The sequence below is a fragment of the Myxine glutinosa genome, chromosome 9 (assembly GCF_964187855.1).
Source record: "Myxine glutinosa chromosome 9, kmMyxGlut1.1, whole genome shotgun sequence".
NCBI classification, from domain to species: Eukaryota; Metazoa; Chordata; class Myxini; order Myxiniformes; family Myxinidae; genus Myxine; species Myxine glutinosa.
In genome coordinates this window covers 103460766-103484808 of record NC_136269.1, presented here as the reverse complement: position 1 = coordinate 103484808, position 24043 = coordinate 103460766, and the positions used below count along the sequence as shown (strand labels likewise).

Genomic DNA, 24043 nt, shown 5'->3' with positions numbered 1-24043 from the left:
AACAGACCAATCGAAAACGACATGAAAAGGATAATTGACATATTCGGTCACAGGAAGAATAGGTCATCCTCCTTCTTCGATATGATCAATTCCTTTTGATCATTCTTGTTTTTAAATATTGTGACTTTAATCGTTCATGTGACTTAGTAGAGTGGCTCGTAGTGGAGCGAACACAAACACAAACACACACACACACACACACACACACACACCTCACACCTCACACCTCACACCTTCCACAGATGGACAGACAGATGCATAACAGGCACTGAGCTTGGGAGTACATCTGGGTGCCAGTGAAGTATACATTCTGGCAACGTCACCATCATTCGGGCAAATCTGTATTTGGAAATCACTGAACAAAGTGGTCAACGACAACCACCAAGTCAATACTGAGTGCCCTTTTTTGTGGATGCTTATGATGGAAAAGGCTTTCGGTCTACTGTCCAACATGGCGCTTCTCAGATGGTTTTTGATGAGTATCAATTTGTTGAAAGTTCTCTCACATCCATCTGTAGTAACTGGAAGGGGTATTCCAATGATCATTGCTTTACATAATTCAGTGAACCCCAAACGCAGAGGTTTTAGATATTGAGTTCACTCTTCCATGGATTCAAAGGTTTGTTCTGTATGCTCACTCATTCGTTTGGTTCGTCTCATCTCCATTTGAAAGTCTTCTGCATTGAGGGCATATTGTGCTGCAAAAGGCTGGACCAGGAATTTGTGTGAAAAATGATTTGTCCAGAAATGTCCAGTCCAGGAAAAATTTCAAAGTCCAGGAATTTGTGTGAAAAATGATCAAACGCAGAAAGTGATCGATAGATAGCTTAGTTCCCTTCACAAAATCTCCGTTTCAGTTCATTCATAAACACATCGACCACTGAAACACAACCACCCTTTTCATGTTTTACGAACCAGATACAGATTCATGTTTATCTATTGAAGTGGGAACCATGAAGTCTTCCAATTAGCCTGAAGTTGCTGCACTGTGGTGTGTGCTGACTCGTCCAGAACTACAATATCTTAGTTTATGTTTGAAGGAGATTTCAAGTGAATGATAAAAAATAATGTGTAGCCTTTGTAGACAATTTGTAGACATCCAAGTAGATAATTCTTCGATGAGATTTTGGATCGGATCTGCTGTTCTGATATCATCGAGGTTGCAAACTTTGAAGCACGTCTGAGACATCTTTGGCTTCATTTAGGGCATCACACATGAGCAGCATGCTGTAAACAAATATTTGATCAATTGGAGCCAAAATATTGCATGCTCTCAGTTTTGGTCAGTAACGTGTGGTCAGTAACGTGACATGTGGCAGTTTTGGTCCATAACGTTAAAAAATGTTGCTTTTTTTAATGGATACAGCCACTCTAGGTAAGGGGCTAAGAGAAAGTTAGAAAAATATAAGGATAAAGCAAAACAAAATAAAAATAAATAAACAAAAAAATATATATATCAAGAAAACATCCAAGACACCGGAAGTAGCAGAGGTCGGGTAAAATGCGATTAAACCTCAAAGATGTAGGAAGTATGAATTCACATTCCTCTTAAAGCAGAGTAAATCGTAGGATAATGGGAAGCATGTTACAGGTAGTGAATTCCAGAGCGACACAGCACGAGGGATAAAACTATCTGCATAGCCTTTCGTTCTGCACTTTGGATCAGCTATAGTGTATGGGTGAGCGGAGATGGCAAACCGAGTCTTGTGTCCAAACATTCGTATGGGAGGAACCAAGTTAGAAAGTCCAACAGAACATTTGCCATGAAAATATCTGTAGAACAAACCAAGAGTGGCAATTGACCTAAGGTGAGAGAGTGGTTGAAGAGTTGAACTCATCTCCACACCAACCAGGTTGACTATGCGTTTCTGGAGCCGATCAAGTAAAGATAAGTGGCAGGCCGGTGCTCCAGCCCAAATGTGGCAACAGTACTCCATGAGGGGACGTATAGTTGCCTTATACAGGTACAAAATGGCCTCAGGAGGTAAATACCTCTGTGATCGATAAAGTCAACCAACTCGCTTGGAAGCATTCTTAGCAATACCAGAAATGTACTTATCCCAACGGAGGTTAGAATACATGTCCAGACCAAGAAGCCGAAGCTCCGATGATTCTGTTAAGGTTGAAGACCCCATGTGCACAGAAGGGAAAGACCTGTTTCGAGAACGAGATATGGACAACAGTTTAGTTTTCTTTGCATTGAAGGTTGCCAGCCAGTCATGCCCCCACTTCAACACATTTTCCAAATCATTGTCCAGAGAAACTCCAACCTCATTACGAGTGGCATTGAGTGAATCAGCAGATGTACAGTAGAGTGAGGAATCATCGACATACATGGCTAGCTGAGACAGAACATTATCAGGAAGATCATTGATATAAATAAGGAACAATGTGGGACCAAGGACAGAACCCTGCAGAACACCAGAATTGATGGAGCAAGTAGGAGAAGATTGACCCTCAAGTACAACCTTAATCTTGCGATTTGTAAGGAAAGCTGAGATGATTGAATGCATCACTCCAGATACACCATATGACTGAAGATTGTGGGGCAGACCCCTGTGCCAAACTTTATCAAAGGCTTTTGAGATATCCAAAGCAACTAATCGAGCTTCACCCTTGAGCTTCAATGCCCTGTTGAAATGATCCGTAATTAAGGATAGCAGATCACCAGTAGAGCGAGAATAGAGAAAGCCATACTGGCAGGCAGTGAGAAGTTCATTGTCCTCCAGATGGCTGAGAAGTTGTTCATTGATCAAATACCTTACTTATTACAGGAAGCAGGCTGATGGGGGCGATAGTTACTTAGTTCAGAATGCTCACCGGCACCCTTGAAAACAGGGACAACAGAAGCCACTTTCCATGATGAAGGAAACACTGAAGCAGACAAGCACATGTTGAATATCTTGGCAAGAATCGGTGACAGTTCGGGACAACATATCTTCAATACAATCACAGGGATTCCATCAGGACTAGTCGCTTTTTTTGTTTTGGCATCGAGGGTACGAATAATTCTGGCAACCTTCTTAGGAGTGATAAATGGAACAAGAATATCAGAGTCTGTACGAGATGGAAAATCAGGAAGAGGGTATTCCCTGATCATTGAGTCCCTGATCATTGAGTGTTGAACTAGAAACAAAGTGGTTTGAAAAAAGGTTAGTCTTATCCAGAGGTGAAGTAACAACCTCTGGTCCATGAAAAAGAGGAAGTATAGAAGATTTATTGCGGTTGAGTACACTGTTGGCAATCCGCCAAAAGCCCCGAGAATCAAGCCCCTGAGGCGCAATGTTATCGACCACAGAAGCAGCATATTGTTGCTTGGCATCCTCAAGAACTCTTATACAGTGGTTACTTGCTTTGCGGAAGAGACATTTGGACTCCAGAGACCCTTGCACATGGTACTGCTTGAAATAGTGGTTGCGAAACGTGATGAAGAAATGTGATGAAGCAGTCAAACTGTGCTTAGGGCACTTATAGCACGTACTTATCAAGCCTATTGCATATCTGACAAAGTCTTAAACTCAACGGGTCACTCATTTGAGTACATTTTTGAAGATCATTGGAATTACAGTAGGTCGTCCAGATCATTGGAATCTCCCACGATGAAACCGAGTCTATGGGCCTATCACTTTGCTATCGCAGACAGGTCAGTGGTCTCTTTCTTCTTCCACCACATTTCTGATTTTGCACCATCAGCCCTCTCTCTCTCTGTGATTTGTGCCCCACGGCCCTCTCATTCCCAGGTATCTGCATGGTACATGTGGTCCACCATCAACCCCCTTCTTGTGAAAGTCCCAAAATCCAGAATCACTGCTCATCTCCACTCATTTGTTCCTCTTTTTCCCCACATGTGGTGCAACCAACTTCCACATTTTCTTCAATGTCTTCCCTCCAGGTCTTCAAGACAGCTGTTCACCGCCATCTCGGATCGTCCCCAATCCAAAACCATGATAGTTTCTACACCCGTTAAACCATCTCCCACCACCCAAAGTTTGCTTCTGTATCCATCTTATCCACCAGCTGCTTTCTCCCCTACCCCTCAACCGTCATCCATCTCTGTTTATTTTCTCCCTGGTGTTGGCATTTCCCCCTTCTCTTTCTGCTGTTCCTTTTGTTATGTCACATGCTGATCCATTCTGTGTTCTAGCTTCTCCACATGCCTTGACTCTGTATACAAAAAAAATCTCCTTCTGGACTTCGCCCACTGCAATTTGAACAACTCAAAAAGTTATAACACATCTGGAGCATCAAAAAATAATTCTGTGGCAGGTGAAACGGACTTCGGTGTTTCAACTTTGACAAAGTTCAGACTATGGGCAAAACATTGAACAAAAGTTCCTCAAAACAGTCTGGTTTGTAGAAGAAGCTGCATCTGTTGAATACTGGTAGGTTTCCTCTACATTCCTGACTGGTTTGTGAGTGTTTACAAATGGTGTAATAAAAACATCATCATCTCATTCCTATTACACTTGATGTTCCAATCAAAAATCAAACATTTAAAGTATACCACACAGAAATTGCAAAGTCAAAGTCTAAGATAAGGATGATGTAAGGGTTGTCTTACCTGCAAATATCACTCTTGGCACGTTTCCGGAAAAGGCAGATAATGGTGAGTGAAGCTTTATTAGCACATTCTTTAGAATGAGTTAATGTTTACGATTCATGATGAACACATTCCAGAGTGAAGTGATATTAGCAAAGATCTTATAGTGCGTTTGTGATCGTGCTCGGTTACGACTCCTAAATTAACGAGTGTCTCCGTCTGCGGCTCCCTCTGCCGATCTCCTCGTGTATCGTTCATGTAGTACACCTATGGTTTGTGTGCTCTGCCGTATGTAGTCTCTGTGCCATTTACCATGCAAGCACGTGCACAGTTAATACAGATTTTCAATGTGCTTGAAGCCACATTTGAAGTTGAAGTTATAATGCATGTTATGGGAGAAAAAAAAGACACATTTATGGAATGCTATCCACATTTTATCCACAACACTTGAAAATGAAATAAACTATTGTTCTTTCAATTTTTTCTGGTGGGGCAAGTAGGGTGCAAAAACATCTGAAAGGGGGGAGAAATGAAAATGGTAATGCCACCGCTATATCTACTGTCCCCAAAATGGGAAATGCGCTCATATGTTCAAGGACAAGACAATGACGCCAAGAAACGTTTTCCCATGAGAAAAATATGATGATACGATGCTACTTCATCCATACCATGGGAGCTTATTTTGACAACTGGTCTTTGTGCTTGGCAGTACCATCCACCGATATATCGAGACATAACATTCTGTACATTGTCTAATAATGGTGGAATCGTTGTTTTGCACTTGGTGTTATTAATACCTCTGCCACTGAAGGTGGACGGAGGTTATGTTTTCACCCCTCGACAGTTTGTCTGTTTGTTTGGTGGACAGGTTGGGTGTGTGACAAGGACAAATTGATTAGATTTTGGTGAAGATCTGGATCTAGATACTATATATTTTAAAGTGATTCTTAACCATTTAGAGATAGGGCCAAAAACTATACATAGCAGAATATCTAGAAAAGTTGGGGACAAATTCAGATGAAACTTGGTGGACAGGTTGGGTGTGTGATAAGGAAGAATTGATTCAATTTTGGTTAAGGTCCAATCGTCTGGATCCAGATCCGGCCTATCGGTGGAATACAAAACATAAACTGTTCAATCTGGCGGAGGTATGTGCTCCACTGAGCGCCATTGTGTTTTTTTTAATGAATCCTCCCGTGTGTAGCCACCTGGACCATATTATATCATTCTTGTCCACACAGTGCGACTCGTTCACCTTTTGACAGGTCACACTGTAGAACAAAACTTGCGGCTGTTTGAACACTCCAGCAGGTTTCAACAGCTTGTGGTCATCAAGGCACGTTGCACAAATAACTATTCATTTATTAAAATAATTTTTCAACACCAGCAAAGGTTACCCAGAGGCAGAATTTGATTCTTAAATATTAACCATCCCACTTTTGTCACTGAAATGTTATTGTGCACGCAAGGACGTAAGAGTATATGTCAATGATACCGCATGAGTGTTATCTTTCAATTCATTTATTCCACATCGTACATTGTGTACAGAAAATAAAAGCTGATGTTCTACTTTCATCAATTGATTGCAATCAATTGGTGGAGATGAGAATACTGTACAATCTCCTATATACATTTTGGATTTGAATAAAAGACTAAACGAAGCTTGGATAGCTACAAATATTTTGTTGTAATAGGATTATCTTTTTCTGTTGTTTTCATGAATATCAGGCAGGAGTGCCTTAAGCCAAGTTAATTATTTTTTCTGGTGTTGACCATAAGTTGACCAGAATGCATTTGGTGAGCAAATCCTTGTAGCCTAAGTCTGTGTCTGAGATAGGCACAGTTTAAATGGTGCTTGTGATTCAATCAGTTTGTTACAACGATACCAACCAGCCCATGAGTGTGCTATGGATTCATTTTAGTTCTTTAAAAGTCCTTTCAGAAAATGTGATGTTTCTTGGATGCAAGAGATGCCTGCTTTTTATTATTGAATAGCGAAAATGTTTCGTTATCACGAAATGTAAAATACACTTTGTGTATTATATATTACCATTTTCTCTTGTTCATTCTCAAATGTGTACAACCCTTAGGCTTGCAGGCGCTCTCGGTGGGAGATTTGTCGCTGTTGGCCTACCCCTCCAATGTTACTGTCGGTCATGTTGCCATCTTCGACACTCTTTCTCTGGTAAATAGCCGTCATCACTCGGTATCACTTGTGTTTTGGGAGCTTTTGGTTCCAGGAGGATGGTTGTACCCTGGGCCCAAGATAAACTAATGTGAGCATAGTCAACGACAGTAAAACCTACTTTGTCGAGAAAAAGGTATTTATCAAGACCAAGCTTGGCTGCATAAAACAATTTAATGTGTAGAAAACATTTTGACAAACTTCACTTTCTACAAGCACCATTTATGCCTTAATCACATATGATGCTGCCGCCGCACGGTTCTGCGGTCTGCGGTTTGTAGATGGGATTTTTACAAATCGTACGGCTTTGCGGGCTGCGGCAGCAGTGTTCACAAATGTTACGGGGTCTGCACGGCAATCGTAAAAGTCATGAAATCAAAATGCGTGAGGAGACCGCAAGGCGACCGCGAGGCGCCCTCACGGCGACCGCAAGGCAATCGCAAGGTGCCCGCACGGTTGTTGCGGTTGTCACGGTTGCCGTTAGGCCATCGTACGGCAGCACTAAAGTCACTGCACGGCCGCCGTACGATATTTAGAACATCGTACGGCCATCTCACGGAGGCCGCAAGACCTTGCGATACTACATGTGGTGGGGTTGCGGCCTACGGCCTAGCGATTTCCGAAAAAAAGTTTAATGTCAAATTAAAAAAATCGTAAGCCCCTTGCGACGAGCAAAAAACCTTGAGATCGCCTCACGGCTACCGTATCTACCGTGTGGCCACCGCACGGTTATGGCAATTTTGGGGACTTATGGCCGCCGCCAACACGCCGCAGGCCATTTGTGACCGAGGCATTACAAAGACATCCATGAATTATCAATTAAATCACTGGTGAGCACATGTACTGGTATTTGTAGATTAAAACTACAAATGTACTTGGGTAATCGTGTATAAAATGAGCCGAGTTTCTATTCATAATGCTTTATTCTAAAGAGTTTCTGCTGTCATACAATAATACAAATGGTGCCGTTGGAAAGGTAATAATGCATTTAATTGGAACAAAAATTAGTTTGTTTTAACAGGAAAAGCGGGACCTCGAGCTTGAATTTAGCGGATCTAATAGTAACAGCAAACACTTATTATTTTACGACAGCAGGAACCCGTTTTCACGGCTTTTAGAGACCACATTAAAATATTTTAACCGCGCTGTAAGCGAGCTTCACGGGATATCCCACCATTCACATGGTAAACGTTGCTTCGCAGGATATTCCACCAGCCGCTTAACAAGTCATCCTCCGCGAGCTACTGTACAGAAGGAAAACACTCCACAGCGTATTGGCCTATCACCAGCGATTAAGACCGCTGGATGACGGATACCTGAAACAGTTTTACTCCCGAGGCCGCAGCCCGAAAATGGCGGTATTTTTGTCGCGCGAGGGATGAAGGAATGCGAAGCGTTTACCTGAACGGAACACACAGGTTTATTCCGAAACCACAAAACACGCAAACACCACAATAAACTCAACAATAATGGTTTATTGAAAATAAATCAAAGACGAAACAAGTACAGATACATTCAAAGTACACCGCCCCCATGCCAAATAAATAAATATCCTCCAGTGTGGCAGTGCCTTCGGCACCTGGCAATACCACCGTGCAGCTTATACAAACTGTATTGAGAGGGAGAGGTGTACAATAATTGATTGATTAATTGCATAATTAAAATCAACAAATAATGATCATACAATATTTTCTTAATCGATTGGCTAATAGCATATGTAAACCACTTCATCCGAAGCTGTAATTTTTGATAATTAATTAATTAAGTCATTGATCGGAAAAATTTAATAATTAATTGATTAATCAATAAATCAAAAATATTCTTTATAACCGAATCACTTGGTTACTGTCATGTCCAAATATCAGCTTCCTAGCTCAAAAGGTGCCTGAGATAATGCTGCCCAGAAGAGAAAGGAAATAAATTAGTACTTAATTAATCAATAATAATTAAGTGACTAATCAATTAATTGATTAATCAAAAAACAAAAAATACTGTTTTTGACAAAGTACTTGCTCACTATTGTGCCCAAATTTCAGCTTCCTAGCTCCGTATCCTCTCACCTACCACCATAAATGTAACAATATATTAGTGCAATTATCTGTCTTCCTTTTCCCCCATTGAAACAATGCCCTGGCATTCGTGGGATTTTCCTCAACATTCGTGGGATTTTCCTCAACACTCGTGGGATTTTCCTCGATATTCATGGATTTTCCTCGATATTCATGGATTTTCCTCGGCATTCATGGGATTTTCCATAAATCAGGAACCACTGGGAACCTTATCCCCCCTTTTACCATTCACCAATGACCCCACATTATCAGTTCTGACATTCATGGCATTTTCCAGGAACGTATCCCCTGTGAATGTTGCGGACCAACTGCATTAGAAAGTGATTAAAGATATACCCCAAATCATTGTTTTTACTCTGCCTATGATTTCCTTTGGGTCTCTAGTTTGTACTTCTCACAAACATAAAGGATTTGTAACACTTCCAATAAGAAACGATGTTTGAAAACCCATTGTCTGATCCTTACTTTCATCCCCATCCCCTTCTCCCATCCCTATTCTCCATCCAGAAAGAAGTGGCGACACTTGAAGCCCACTCCAGTCCTGTTGTGGCCCTGGCTTTTGATCCAGCAGGAACCAAGCTAGCAACAGCTTCACAAAAGGTATCAATCACTTCTAATATAATGAAAAGCTTAAATAACTGCATTAAAATGTGGATGCCAAAACTGACTTTTGATGTCATTTGACACTGTGAAAGTTTCTCTTCTTCTTCTTCTTCTTCTCTTCTTCTTCTTCGGCGTCTTCTTCTTCTTCCTTTGTATTCAGCACATGGCTGCGGGTAGCATAATTTGCTGGGGGAACAGCTGTGACGCTGATGCAGTGCCCCCATGTAGGTTAGAACAGGAATTTGTTTTGTCAACGTTCCGGTGATATCATCTCGCGCATACCCTTCACAAAGGACACCATGGAAGATGGGATGCCCAGTTTTAATGTCCAACCGAGGGATGACGACACACACATTAATGCCTTGCCCTGCCTGTGAAAAACCAGAATAACAGTTTCTAGCTGGGCCCAGATTTGAACCCACAGTAGACAGCTCAGAGGTGAGTGTGCATATTTCTTGGCTATCCTGCCAGCCCCACTGCCGAAGAGAGACACTGTTTTTACCTTTCATTATAGAATGGTTTGACTGAATTTTGTTCAACATGGTTGATTACTGATGAGGTTTCTATTAATCCCATCTACTGCACCAAAAGTTATAGTCACCAATACAGACATGTATCTTCTGTCTTTTGCAGCAGGTGTGCATCATCACAAATCATTATAAATACCATCCATTTAGCCACTAAAAACTGGAGGAGAGGAGAGAGGGAATCGGCATTACGTCTGGGGGATAAATGTTTCTGTAGCAAGAACTGGGGCACACACTGCCTCGGGCTAGAGGAGTGATAACAGAAACAGAAAGTAGTATTCAGGTACAGTCATTTATGTCATTATTATGGGTACACATATGTTATAGCCATAGCATGAAAGCTTAACAAAGTAGCAAAAAGGGAAAGGAAGAATAATATGGAAATGTGAGAATAGGGCAATCTGGATAATGACATTTCCACCTCATTCATCTGTGAATTATTTTTCTTCTTTAACAGCCACCATTATTCCACCTTTCCTGTGGAGTCGGCTGGGGGAAGCTTTGCTCAAGTCTTCACGAACCAGCTGGCCAGGCCTGCCGTTCGACCTATTAGGGCAGAAATTTGGAATTTGGCCATGGTGCCAGTGATTATTTTTATGTTGAAGGCTCCAGTCACGGACTTATATAGTCCTAATCAAGGCCAGACCTTGAATAAAATAAATACATAACAATAAATAAAAGAGAGAGAGAGAATGTAAAGCTGAGGAATGAAAATAAGTAACAAAAGTGTATGATAAGTGTATGATGTTTGTTTGTAAAAAAGCGAGGTTGAAGCTAGCCCGGTAGCTGTAGTTTGAGTGAGACAGAAAGTAAGACCAGCAATCCTGACACGGAGAGTGTAAGATGGCTCCGGGCACCACTTTAATGCTCCTAAGTCCGAATGGTAGTCCTACCCTGAGCGGTTGCTGTATACAACCTAAGTAGTGTAATAATGTTGCTTCTGGGACACCTCCGTTTAACATGGGAAATCCCTATCTAATGTCATTTACCCCCTTGTCTTTTTCAAAAATCATAAACACCTCTATTTCTCCCACCCTCATCTTTATGAACCTTTTGTCTGTAGTACCTATCCTTAATGTTGTTCATTAGACCACTCAAACACTACAAATATTTGTTTTCTCTTATAGACCTATCATCCTTCTTCTACATATCATCTGGCAGATTAATCTTTGACCCATTCACTTCCATATTAATTCTTTCCCTCCCTCATTGCCCCTAAACACCTATATTTCTCTCACCCTGTTCTTTACGAACCTTCTAACCTTTTGACATGTTATCCTTATTCATTAGACCACTTAAACACCTGTGATCCTTCTGACCTCATGGACCTTTTAACCTTTTACTCTTAATATCATCTGGTGAATATAACCCACTCAAACAACGACCCTACAAATATTTGTTTATGCGTGGGAAATAATTTAATTCTCTTGCCACTCTCTTCACCATCTAATATATTAACAAAAAAGATGATTGAGTTTGGTTCTTTATTAAGATATTTTAACTGAGCTAAGATAAAATGGTAAACCTCCCTCAATGTTCTTGTTTGAGCGCCTCCAGTGCCACATACCATTTTTTGGTAAGCCCCGCCCACTTTTTGGTAAACCACGCCCATTTTTACTAAGCCCCGCCCACTTTTTGTTAAGCCACTCCCACTTTTTACTAAGCCCCGCCCACTTTTGCTAAGCTCCTCCCACTTTTGCTAAGTCCCACCCACTTTATAAACTCTTCAGCATTGTATCATTTCCAGGTAATACATAACATCATTTTCAGGGAATTTCCATCACATCATTTCCAGTTAAGACACGCCCAGGGAATTTCCACAGGAAATGACACACACCCAGCCCTTCTTATAAAAGGCACCGACCACACAGGCTTTTTCAAACACGCTTTCTGCTTCACTTGAGAATGGACTCCTATGCCGAAATGGAATGGGATAACTTTGCTATTCCTTGGAGTCCTACTACCTGTGTAGCGCTCAACCTTCAGATTGATGAACTGGACTCGAACCTCTTGTCGATGGAGGAAATTGTATCTGAGCTACGAAATGAAAATTCTACTTTTAACACAACTTGGGATAAAGTTATTTTTTTGTTTGAAGATCTTTTGAACAACCAAGACCCACAGAACGAGTTCTACCTTGATGACCCAGCCAAAGAGTTATACCTTGGAGATCCACAAAATCCTGAAAAAGAGTTCTACCATGATGATACTTATTGTGAGTTATCAAAACAAAACCCACTGAACGAGTTCTACCTTGATGACCCAGCCAAAGAGTTATACCTTGGAGACTCACTAAATTTGGGAAAAACAAATTATGAGGTCTGCCTAGATGGTTCTAACTGTGGAGCCTACCTTGGAGACTCACTGAATTTGGGAAAAACAAATTATGAGGTCTGCCTAGATGGTTCTAACTGTGGAGCCTACCTTGGAGACTCACTAAATTTGGGAAAAACAAATTATGAGGTCTGCCTAGATGGTTCTAACTGTGGAGCCTACCTTGGAGACTCACTAAATTTGGGAAAAACAAATTATGAGGTTTGCCTAGATGGTTCTAACTGTGGAGCCTACCTTGGAGACTCACTAAATTTGGGAAAAACAAATTATGAGGTCTGCCTAGATGGTTCTAACTGTGGAGCCTACCTTGGAGACTCACTAAATTTCATAAAATTAGGAAAAGAGTTTTACCTTGGAGACTTTGAAAACTGGTTTCGTTTTGGAGACTCGGAATGGGGGTTTTGTTTTGATGACTCGGAATGTGATACCTATCTTGGAGGCTCAACAGGAATGTGGTTATACCTTGGGAACTTGGAAAGTTGGTTTTATTTTGGAGACTCTACCTGTGGGGTTCCTCTTGGAGACTCTTTGGATTCTAAAGCAATGAACAATGTTCTTTATTTAATGACGCTTGATTTAAGCAATATCAAGAAAGTTCGAGGAAGAAAATGCTGGAAAATTCTTTCTTCCCATTTCTACTTCTTCAAACTTAAAAGCCTTGAAAGACAGAATTGGAGGAAGAGGAAAAAAAAAAAAAGAAATACGTATTTAAAAAAGAAGAAAAGAAAGATTATGTTAGGGTTTGGGTGGGATTTTGAATGTGAGGGTTAGGGATGGGGTTGGGTTAGGGTTGGGATTTTGAATGTGAGGGTTAGGGTTGGGGTTGGGTTAGGGATGGGATTGGGTTAGGGTTGGGATTTTGAATGTGAGGGTTAGGGATGGGTTGGGTTAGGGATGGGGTTGGGTTAGGGATGGGGTTGGGTTAGGGATGGGGTTGGGTTAGGGATGGGTTGGGTTAGGGTTGGGATTTTGAATGTGAGGGTTAGGGTTGGGGTTGGGTTAGGGATGGGATTGGGTTAGGGTTGGGATTTTGAATGTGAGGGTTAGGGATGGGTTGGGTTAGGGATGGGGTTGGGTTAGGGATGGGGTTGGGTTAGGGTTGGGGTTGGGTTAGGGATGGGGTTGGGTTAGGGATGGGGTTGGGTTAGGGATGGGGTTGGGTTAGGGATGGGGTTGGGTTAGGGATGGGTTGGGTTAGGGATGGGTTTGGGTTAGGGATGGGGTTGGGTTAGGGCTTGGGTTGGGTTAGGGTTTGTATATTATTATGACTCACTCGCACATACACACACACACAAAAGTTAAGCCCCAACTAAAAAGTTGTGGGATTCTGTGTTTGGGGTTCACAGATTTAAAAACGTATCCCCATTATACACACACAAAAGTTAAGCCCCAACTAAAAAGTTGTGGGATTCTGTGTTTGGGGTTCACAGATTTAAAAACGTATCCCCATTATACACACACAAAAGTTAAGCCCCAACTAAAAAGTTGTGGGATTCTGTGTTTGGGGTTCACAGATTTAAAAACGTATCCCCATTATACACACACAAAAGTTAAGCCCCAACTAAAAAGTTGTGGGATTCTGTGTTTGGGGTTCACAGATTTAAAAACGTATCCCCATTACATTTTATTTATTTATTTATTATTTTCAAGGGTATTATCTGCTTACTTGTGTTTTTTGTAATTCTTGTGAGTAAAATGAACCCAAGATTTCTTCTCCATTTAAATCATATAATTTGTAGGTCCAAGGGACTGTATCCATTACATCAATGATTTTAAATAATTCACGAGTCCATTTTTGTGTATAACCTTTCTCAAAATGACTTTTCCATTTGTATATTCTTACAATATCACCAACTTTAAACTTGGGCTTTCTCAAATTAATCTCCTTTTCATATTCTAATTTTGTAAATGTTTCTGATGGTTTTGATTGTGTTGATGAATGAACTGTATTATTGTAATTATCTACAATATCCTGAATTAAATACACCCATTTTTGAGAACCGAGTTGTGTGAATTTTTTATATAATTTCTCTTTTAAAGTACGATTAAAACGCTCAATAACAACTGCCTTTCCTTCATTAAAGGTGCTGTATAATTTAATACCCTTCCCCTTAAGAAATTTCATGAATATTTTGTTATAGAACTCTGTTCCCTCATCAGTCCATAACTTCTTTGGTTTCCTTTTATCCCGATCAAATATTAGCTTAAAGGCTAACATTAAAGTATCACCCCTTTTATTTTTTAAAGGGACAACCCAGGCAAATCTACTCCTCAAATCAATAACGGTTAAAGCATACCTGTATCCCCTGTCATTATTCAATTCAATTAAATCAGCGGACCATATGTGGTCAGTGTATTTAGAATAAACCTTCCTTCTTTTAAACTTTGTGATTATAGGTTTGTGTAATTCTTCAGCCAAAAGCTCCTCAGTCTTGATGGCATCATTAGAGCCTAATAGTTTTTTGAGGAATAACCAAGACCAAGTTTCAATTTAGCATTTATCAAATTTCTCACAATAAACCTATCAACTTTCTCTCTCAACGTTGGATTTTGTATCAAAGACAAATTATACAACATTTCGCTGTCGGCTTTATGTTTTTCAGTCAACGTAGTGGTTTTCCCATAAGCAATATCATGCTTCATACACACTTCGTCAACCCTATTTGTAGGTTTAGACCAAGGTTTAGGATTGTCAGCCTCATCTAATCTTTTATCCAAGTTTGTTCCTGGACCACAGAAAGAATACCCTGGAAGGTGTAATTCCCCTGGAATTCCAGTTGTTGTAAATTTACTTCCTGACAGAAACTTTTGTATGTCTCCTCCTCTTTTAGGAGAGATGAATTGGCACTTTTTAGAGCCACATACTTGACATATTCCTTTTTGATAAACTCTATTATTTTTAGCTTTAACATAAGAGATATTTTTAGATTTAGTTTTCTTTTTACATTTGAGACAATAACTCATATTTATTTATCAGAAAAATTCCGACAGAGTATCAAAACCTTTTTGGTTTTCAACATATACATTTCAATCTTTATTTTTAAAACATAAAGAATCCTAAGGAATGCCTTCACTCTCTCCTCCATTTATTTACAAATAAAAACTAACTAAAGTCAATGACACCAACATCATCAATCACATAATCTTTTCCTTCTTCTTCTTCTTCTTCTTCACCACTTTCTCGTTTAAATCTCTGAAATTGAAGACATTGACGTTCTTATTTTTGAAACCATTATCTTCATAAGAGTTGTTAATTCTTTAATTTCCTCTTCGGTGCGTTGAGATTGATTTATTTGCTTTAATACACTCAATCTTTTATGAATCTCAGTGATTTCCATCTTTTTATATTTTTCCTCCCTCTCTCTTTGCTCCCTCTCCTCCTCCTCCATTTTCTCCCTCTCCCTTTCCTCCTTCTCCTTTTTCTCTCTTTCCTCCTTCTCCCTTTTCTCCCTTTCCTCCTTCTCCTTTTTCCCCCTCTCCTCCTTCTCCTCCTTTTTCTCCCTCTCCTCCTTCTCCTCCCTCTCCCTTTCCTCCTTCTCCTTTTTCTCTCTTTCCTCCTTCTCTTCTTCAACTCCTTCCTCATCCCTTGCTACCCTTGAGTTTGAACCCCAAAGAATATTATACATATACTCATCTGGATTTTGAGATATTCTTGTATCTATAATTATTTTTCTCATAATAGGATACCAATAAGATTTGTTGACGATTTCTAAAAGAGTTTTATATTTCATAACTTTGAGAAGTTCATTTTTATTTAATATTTTAAACAAGTCTCTATTTGTGGGTTTAACAATATCAGTATAAGGCCAGTTTTTTATGACAAAATTCCCATGTATATGCTCCAAATCATAAGGTATGTAATACCGAGCACCCTTTTCTTGTAGGTATCCTTGAATACAAAAATTATAATTCTCTTGTAGTCTTCTTCCTGCCATTTATGTATCAGAAATATATGTGAGATTAATATTATGACAGGTAATACCACCCCATCTTCCCACTACCAAATCGGTTTGTATTCCTCGGCTTTCTATCCTTATCTCATTACCTTCCTTCTTTGTCATGCGAACCATCGCTATACTATCATATATTTTTATTTTCTTAAAATCACGTATTTGTTGTTTACTAATTGTACTTCCACATAAATCCTTATCTTCACCAAGTGGATAATATTCTTCTTTACGAGACTGATTTAAATCATGTAGGTCTTCTATGTTTATTGAAAAAGACCAATTATACCCTAAATCAGGCATATCATACCCCCATTTATTAATTCGCATATTAACTAAATGTCCTTCTTTATAAAATTCAATTGTAAGCAGGTAGTTAAATTCAATGAGGAAAGGTGTATGGTCAGTATAACCAGGTGTTGTGGTTGTAAATTTTACTTCTTTCACAAAACGTGCTGTTTTCTTTAAAAATATATATTGTGATAAATCACTTAATCTAATTAAGTCATTCGCATCTGTAGGGTTTGGATAATTGATTAATTTATAAGTATTCTTCATATTAATATTTTTACTTACACTATATTTTTGTCGTTCAGCCTGTGCCTTTGTATAATAATTTGATAAATCAATATCCTGAGAGGATTTTCCAAAGATAGAACCATCTTTTCCAACATAAGTCATTTATATTAGATTAAAAATGATATCATAAAACTTTTCATTATTGTTGAGTTGAAATAATACATATAAACATAATTGACCACAACATTTAGAATTAATTTCTTGAACTTGAAATGTTTGATAAACACCATTCTGTAAGAATTGTATTACTTCAACAGGTGGTGGCATACCATAACTATCAAAATAATATTTATCCTGACTATTATGAATACAAACCCAATGAGAACCATTCTGTGTGTCTAAATTCATAATAATATTCTTTGTATTCTTATTTATATGTATTAATTCATCTCTCATACAGATTACCACATTATCAATTTTTAGTGTTTTACAATACTTGGCTAGTTCTATATTTGACGTTGTATTCTTTCCAAATTGTTTAAACCATTTATCCATTTATTTATGAGAAAGATACAATCCATTACCCCGTTTAGTTAGTTTAACACCCGCTTGAGCGATAGAGGAAAGCATATCACCAACCAACAATCTAGCTTTATCAGGTAGACTTTCAAGTTTTTGAGCAAAATCTACAATTACACCACTTCCACTAATTTGTTTCTCCAACTCCTTGTTATGTCTTTCCAATTCTTTTTGAGCTTTTAGTTGTGCCTTCCTTTCGTTAGCAGTTTTTACCGCTGCTGAAATACCACCAGTCAATGCTCCCGCCGCACTTAAACCAGCAAATAAAGGAATTAGAAACGGGAGAAATCCTCCTCTTGACTCGTCTATTGAATATTTCTTTAACATAGGTTTCGTCATTTTAATTTTAAGTGATCCAACATCATTTAGTGTTTTTACTTGTGTGTGTGTGAGTAAAACATCAATTCTTACAGCTCCTTTTCTTTGAATTGTATTAACATTAATAATACAAGGCTTTTGATTTTGAATACAAGATGTTAATTTATTAAGATTGATTTGATTAACATATACCCCAACCATTTATTTATGAGAAAAAACCTATGTGATATTAATCATAACACCATTATCTGTATTAATCTGTAATTCTGTTTCCTCCAAAAGCAAACAATAAGCATCAACTTCTTCATTCTCCCCTCTTTCAATGTATAGAGAAGTATCCACTCGATTAGACTTTATAGTTTCCTTTTGAGAACTCAGGTCAATTGCGTAGATTGTATATAAACCTTTAAATGCAACCATATCCAAAATAGGATCATTATTACCATTACTTTCACACACCTTTTGGTAGGACTTGTAGGCTTCCGCATAATCATTTTTTTCCCAATCAATTTCCAATCTATCTCGCGGATAAAATGTGCCATCAAGAGAAACCCGAAGTTGTTTCACCTTAGCATTATCACTCAGCGCATTATTCTTATTAGTACCGTCCTCTCCATCTGGTTTTTTAAAAATGAGCCAGAGGTATCGTGGCTTTCCTTGAAGAACACCCAAATTCCAAGTGTAGGTAGTGTGTTCCAGTTTAACGTGTTGACATCTTCTTTTAAGGTATGATACATTTAGCGGTTTCTTTGAGTTAAGTCTTCTATTTAACATCTCTTCCGTTTTAAGATTAGGAGTATATTCACTGATATACCAACACAAATCATTAATAACAAATTTATTGTTGTCTCCAAAAGCATTTTCATCCCCAAAAAGCAACCTATTTACATTATCATTCCTTTGTAGTTGAAATCTAATTTTAAGACCATACAAAACTTTATCATAATCGCAAAATCCAAATATACCTTTAAGAGGTACTGCTACGGTAAAACTATTCACTGCTTTTGTTTCATCATTATACATTGACTTCCTTTGACTATAACCAGGGTCTGCGTTTGTACCCGTTGACATATCAGGAATAAAACCTTCAACAGCTCCCTTACCCATTCTATCACTAAACGAATATAGTGTAAATTTCATCATTTCAGATGTAGCAGAGACATAATCAACCGCTTCAACCTCTTGTGTTCCAATATACAGGCGGACACTGTCAAACATTTTCCAGAAGAAATCATTTACGAGTGTAGCATTAGTATTATTCGCAGCCTTAGTGAATTTAAATTTACACAGCAAGAAACTATCAGCTATATTCAAGTAAGTTTGTTGATTATTTATTTCAAAACTTTTTGTTCCGTTTGAATTCCAGTCTGTTCCTGTTATAGCATTTACCTTAAAATAGTCTTCCTTTTTAGTGGAGTTTGAAATGATAATCGTATCATCCAAATCATAGATACTATCAATCGCTTCCATACTTGTATTTATATAGCATTAAAATTGTTGAAACCCTGACCCAAGTATTTTAATGATTTTTTGTCGTTCTTGTGAAGATAGTTGAGTTTTACCTTTTTTTATTTCTTTGATTGCTTGTAATTTATGAGACTCCTTTTGAGCATCTTTTATACTCTTTATAGCACCCGCAACGGAGCCCACGGCAGAAGCAGTTGAACCAATTAGGTCTTTATGTTTAAGGATGGTTGAACCAATACCCATTAGAGTATCAATTATCCCATCTCCTTTATTTCGAAATTGATGACCTACACCTCGTTGTCTCTTAGGTTTATAGTATCCTCTACCCACATACCTTGTATAGTCTGGTGAAAGGAACATGCCCTCCCCTGTAATTATTTTATATTTTCCCAACTCGTGTTTTCTCACAATAACCATTATTTATTTATTGAAAAACTTCACGTAGGTGAATTCTGATGGATATAATTTCATCATTAAAGGATATCATACGATTATCTTGGTCGGTTATCCTAAAATTTACTCTGTATATGGTTTTTCCTGACACAGGTAAATAGACAAGATTTTTTGGTTCCATATTAAATTTATAACCAATCGGGGTTGAGTATGCACTGAATGAAAATATTGTATTTGTTCTTATTCCATCGTTATAAGCACCATCAATCAAATCACAATGAATTAATACTGAATTTATACCGGAGGATATTTGGATAACATTATCACTGTAAAACGTCCCGTTATTTTCAATCTTTTTTGAAGAGAAACCCAATAGCTCTCTAAACGAATTTTCAATCGTGAAATCAACTTTATAATTATTTTTAAGTTTAATAGTTGATTTTGAAGTGTGTTTTTGAATATCTATTACAATATTTTTTGGTTCATCACCTTTTTCTTTCATAAGGCGAGAGACTTCTGAAGATATTTGAGAAATCTCGTAAGCTCCAGGTGAAACAGTTATAGTTTTGTAGGCAGTGCCTGGATTATAACTAAACTTGTTGTTTTTCTCTGTGATATTAAAAAGGGTATTGTAAGTTTCCATTGACAACAAAGATGCCTCATATGAGGTAAGGGGGTCAAGTTGTAGTGGGTAAGGGAATGAAGCTGTGTAATCGCTCGTTGTGAAATTAAAACTAAGAATTGTGCTTCTCATCTTATTTAATATCTAATAAAATATCTTTGTATTGACATTTATTAATTATTTTCATGTTCATCAACTGATCTAAAATGGCTGAGGATTCATTAAAACAATTGTTGTTTCCAGCCTTCTTACTACCTAACAACAATAATAGCCTATTAACTAATTGTGATGGGTCATTTGGAAGAAAACTAACACCTGAACCAAGTTTACTTAAAGCATCAATAATATGTTTCTCCTTCTCATTCTTCTTACTTTTACCAGCAACAGAAACTCCATAATCAAGTGCATTTAACAACTCAATATATACCCTATCTTCCTCTCTTTCCATATCAAGTGGTTCCTCAAAATATTTTGAACCGCTGAATCCGGGGTTTGTTAGAAGAAACATTAATCTTGGAGTTAATTTAACATTTGGTTGAGTAGAACTCAAGAACATCAATTCATCATTAAATATCAATACCTTTTCTTCCACAAGATGAAACACTGCTGGTTCTTCTGTTGGAATGAGACCTGCTCTGGTTTTTGAACCCGCCGAATATTCATTGTTTTGAAGAGCTTCCACAACATAATTAGGGGGTTGATTTACCTGCTCAAGTTTCCGAAATAATCCCTCGTCATCATATTCTAATTCACCAAGTTCTTGTTTTGTTATCTGACTAAAATCTTTGAGCATTTGAAGTTTTTTCGGAGTAAATTCTACCGTGGGAACTGTAGGTGAGTGTTGAGTTTTCAAAAGTGGTTTAAAGAATTTCTCTTGTTTTCTTTCAAAGGCTTCTTCACCAGTTAGTTTCTGTCTCCGTTTCTTCTTTATCTCTTCCTGTTGTTTAACAACTTTTGAAACTAATTGTTGATGTTCCTTAAACTTTCTTTCTCTTTCTTCGGTATTCATTTTCTGTATTTATTTATTGAAAAATATCATTTAGTATCTCATCTTGTTTCACAACAATATATTTATATTTTCCAATCGTGTGTTTCATATAATTTTCAAATTCTTTTTTACTACATAACGTAGAGCAATTATCTCTCCAAAAATTATTTACATCTATTGAATTTAACTTAAATAAAATAAAAGTATTGGCATTGTTTCTTATTGAGCGTCGAGGGAGTTGAAAATATGATTGACTAAGATATATACAATTACAAGAAGAATGTCTCCCTCTTGTATAGTAGCTATCCATTACTGTTTGGTTTCTCTCATTAACACAATCATCAAAGATGACGAGGTTCTTTTTTGATTTATCTAAATCTTGAGGTGAAGGTATATCATCCGTATTATCACTGAGAATACAAGTTATGGGTTTCGATTTTGATTTCTGTGTATCACAAAATAATTGTATTATATCTTCAATATTATAATCATTCAGTTTGTTTTGAAGTTTAAATAAACCGATAATGTCTTCCTTTTTAAGACCTGCATTAAAACCCTGTGAGAGTAGTTGATACTCGGGTTGAAAACTTGACTTTGTAAAAATTATTAAATTATCATAATCTAAAAAATTAGGACCAAGGAGCATCTTTAAAAGTAAACAGGTTTTCCCACATCCGCTTGAACCAACTATTAGACATCTCAATGAATTTGGAATGTTTTTATGGTTATTAAACTTTATCTTATTTTCCCAAACGGGTAAAAAATCATTCATTTATATATTTGGAAAACAAGTCATCTAACTTTTTTTGAGCTATTTTAGAAACTCTATATTTTATCCTGAGTTCGGGTTTAATTTCAAAATAATTCATTATTTTATTTATATAGTATCTTGTATTAACATTTCCATTAAAATTATTTTGAATAATAAATATCATTAAACCCTTATACATTTCCTCAATACAAAGAGTCTCTTTCCTTGTAAGAAATGGTGTATTATCACCATAATGCTTAACATTCATCTCTCTTATTAATCTTGTAAAGTAATTCATTTTTGGTTCTAATTTAAAAGAGTTATATGTTTTTTTATATTTCTTATTATCATTAATTAGAATATAATCACAGAATAAACATTGTTTATATGAACCCTCATTATTAAGCCCTATTCTATCACAAGCTGGACAATTCTCTAATTTATCATATGGAGAGTCTGGAAATTCTAAATATCCTTCAGAACTTATCATATTTATATAGTAAATTTTTACTTAAACTAAACGCAAGTTTATTCATTAATAAATACAATGTTTCAAAGCACAAAAGACAAATTTCAATCAATCTCTACTTCGGTGGAAGATATAGAAAAATATGTCAAAGATGTTAAATTGAACAAAGATAAATATGGAAATTTTTGGGTAAAACCAGTTATGGAAAATAACATGAGCCCCTCTATTTCATTTAAAGGAAGAGCTCTAACTATACCTGGAAAGACATCCATTAAAGTAAATCTAACAAAAGTTTCTCCTCTACTCCTGGCAATTTATTCAAAGCTTGAAAAAGTGATTGACCACGATACTTTGAAAAAGAATGATAAGACCATTAATAATTCTAGAGGAGACATTTGTATTTTCTTTAATAATCCAAAGGGTGTAGATCTAAGTAAAATGAATGATGTTAATATTTCTGGTGAAATGTCATTTCGTTCTATGATAGTTAGAGATTATTTAAAGATAACTTTTGATATTAAAAATGTAGAGATTGAATCCGTTAATGAAAGAAAGTATATTGGTATAGATGGAAAGGTTTTTTCTGCTAATTAAATATGAGTCATTACAGCAGTGAAGATTTTACTATTTCATTGAACTCGGACGATAGTGATGATAGTATTTCATTGAACTCGGACGATGGTGATGATAGTATTTCATTGAACACAGATGATAGTTATGATACTAATAGTTTGTGCTCAAATGATAGTTATGAGAGTAGCTTTATTGATGACTCTGAGTATGATTCTGAGTATTCATGTGATAGTTATGACTTAGATGATTCTGAGTGAAAAAGTGTTTTAGTTTAAGCACAGCGATATATATAAAACGGAGCTGTAAAGCTCAAAAGTGTTTTATTTTAAGCACAGTGATATATATAAAACACCACGTTTTCTCACGCTATAAATATGGTTTATTGTGATACTTGCGAGAAGGAAGTAAAATATTATAAACAACATATTCTCACCGCAAAACATACATACAACATTTTAAACAAACTTTCCCCTCTTCCACCTGAAACAAAACACTGTTCTACATGTAATAAAAATATCCTCAAGAAAGGCTTCAAAATACATCTTAAAACAAATCTACATTTATCAAATTTTATCACAACTAAAAACTCTGATGGAGCATTCAAAGGACATATTAAAATAAGAGTCTTTAACTTCAAACCTCCTGAACCAGAGTCTATAGTTGATGCTGTAGAAATAGTTAAACCTGCTGTTCAAACGTTGATTGAAAAAACACTAAAGGAAATGAAACCACTTAAATTTTATATGGGAGTAAAATTAGAAATGACAAAGGATGAAGGAGTTATAGATGCACCATACATGAGAACTGAGCCACACTTTATATCTTCATATCAAGATTTTAAAACATCAGGAGTCTATGATGAACTTATTAAACAAGAGCAAGATGTGGATAATTCAATCGTAGGAAGTGGATTCAATATAGGAAAAATTATTTACATAGACATTCATATTCTTAAATCAGATCCTCTAAAAGCTTCTTCTTACATTGATTTACCCAGTGTTATCAAAAATAGAAAAGCAGTTATCAATATCAAAAATAAAGACAATAAATGTTTTCTCTGGTCTATTTTAGCACACTTACATCCTCCACATTTTCATGATGAAAGAGTATCTCATTATAAAAAATATGAGAATACATTAAATACGAAAGATCTAAAGTT

General features: G+C 37.1%; 1 protein-coding gene across 1 annotated transcript in view; it reads left to right on the top strand.

Moving 5' to 3' along the window:
• Positions 1 to 24043, top strand: part of LOC137435144 (WD repeat domain phosphoinositide-interacting protein 2) — a gene marked incomplete at its 5' end in the record, with an annotated part of 122628 nt that overhangs the window by 61783 nt on the left and 36802 nt on the right. The window contains 2 exon segments of the mRNA XM_078784620.1: positions 6631 to 6725; positions 9302 to 9394. Of these exon segments, the coding sequence (XP_078640746.1) occupies positions 6631 to 6725; positions 9302 to 9394 (188 nt within the window).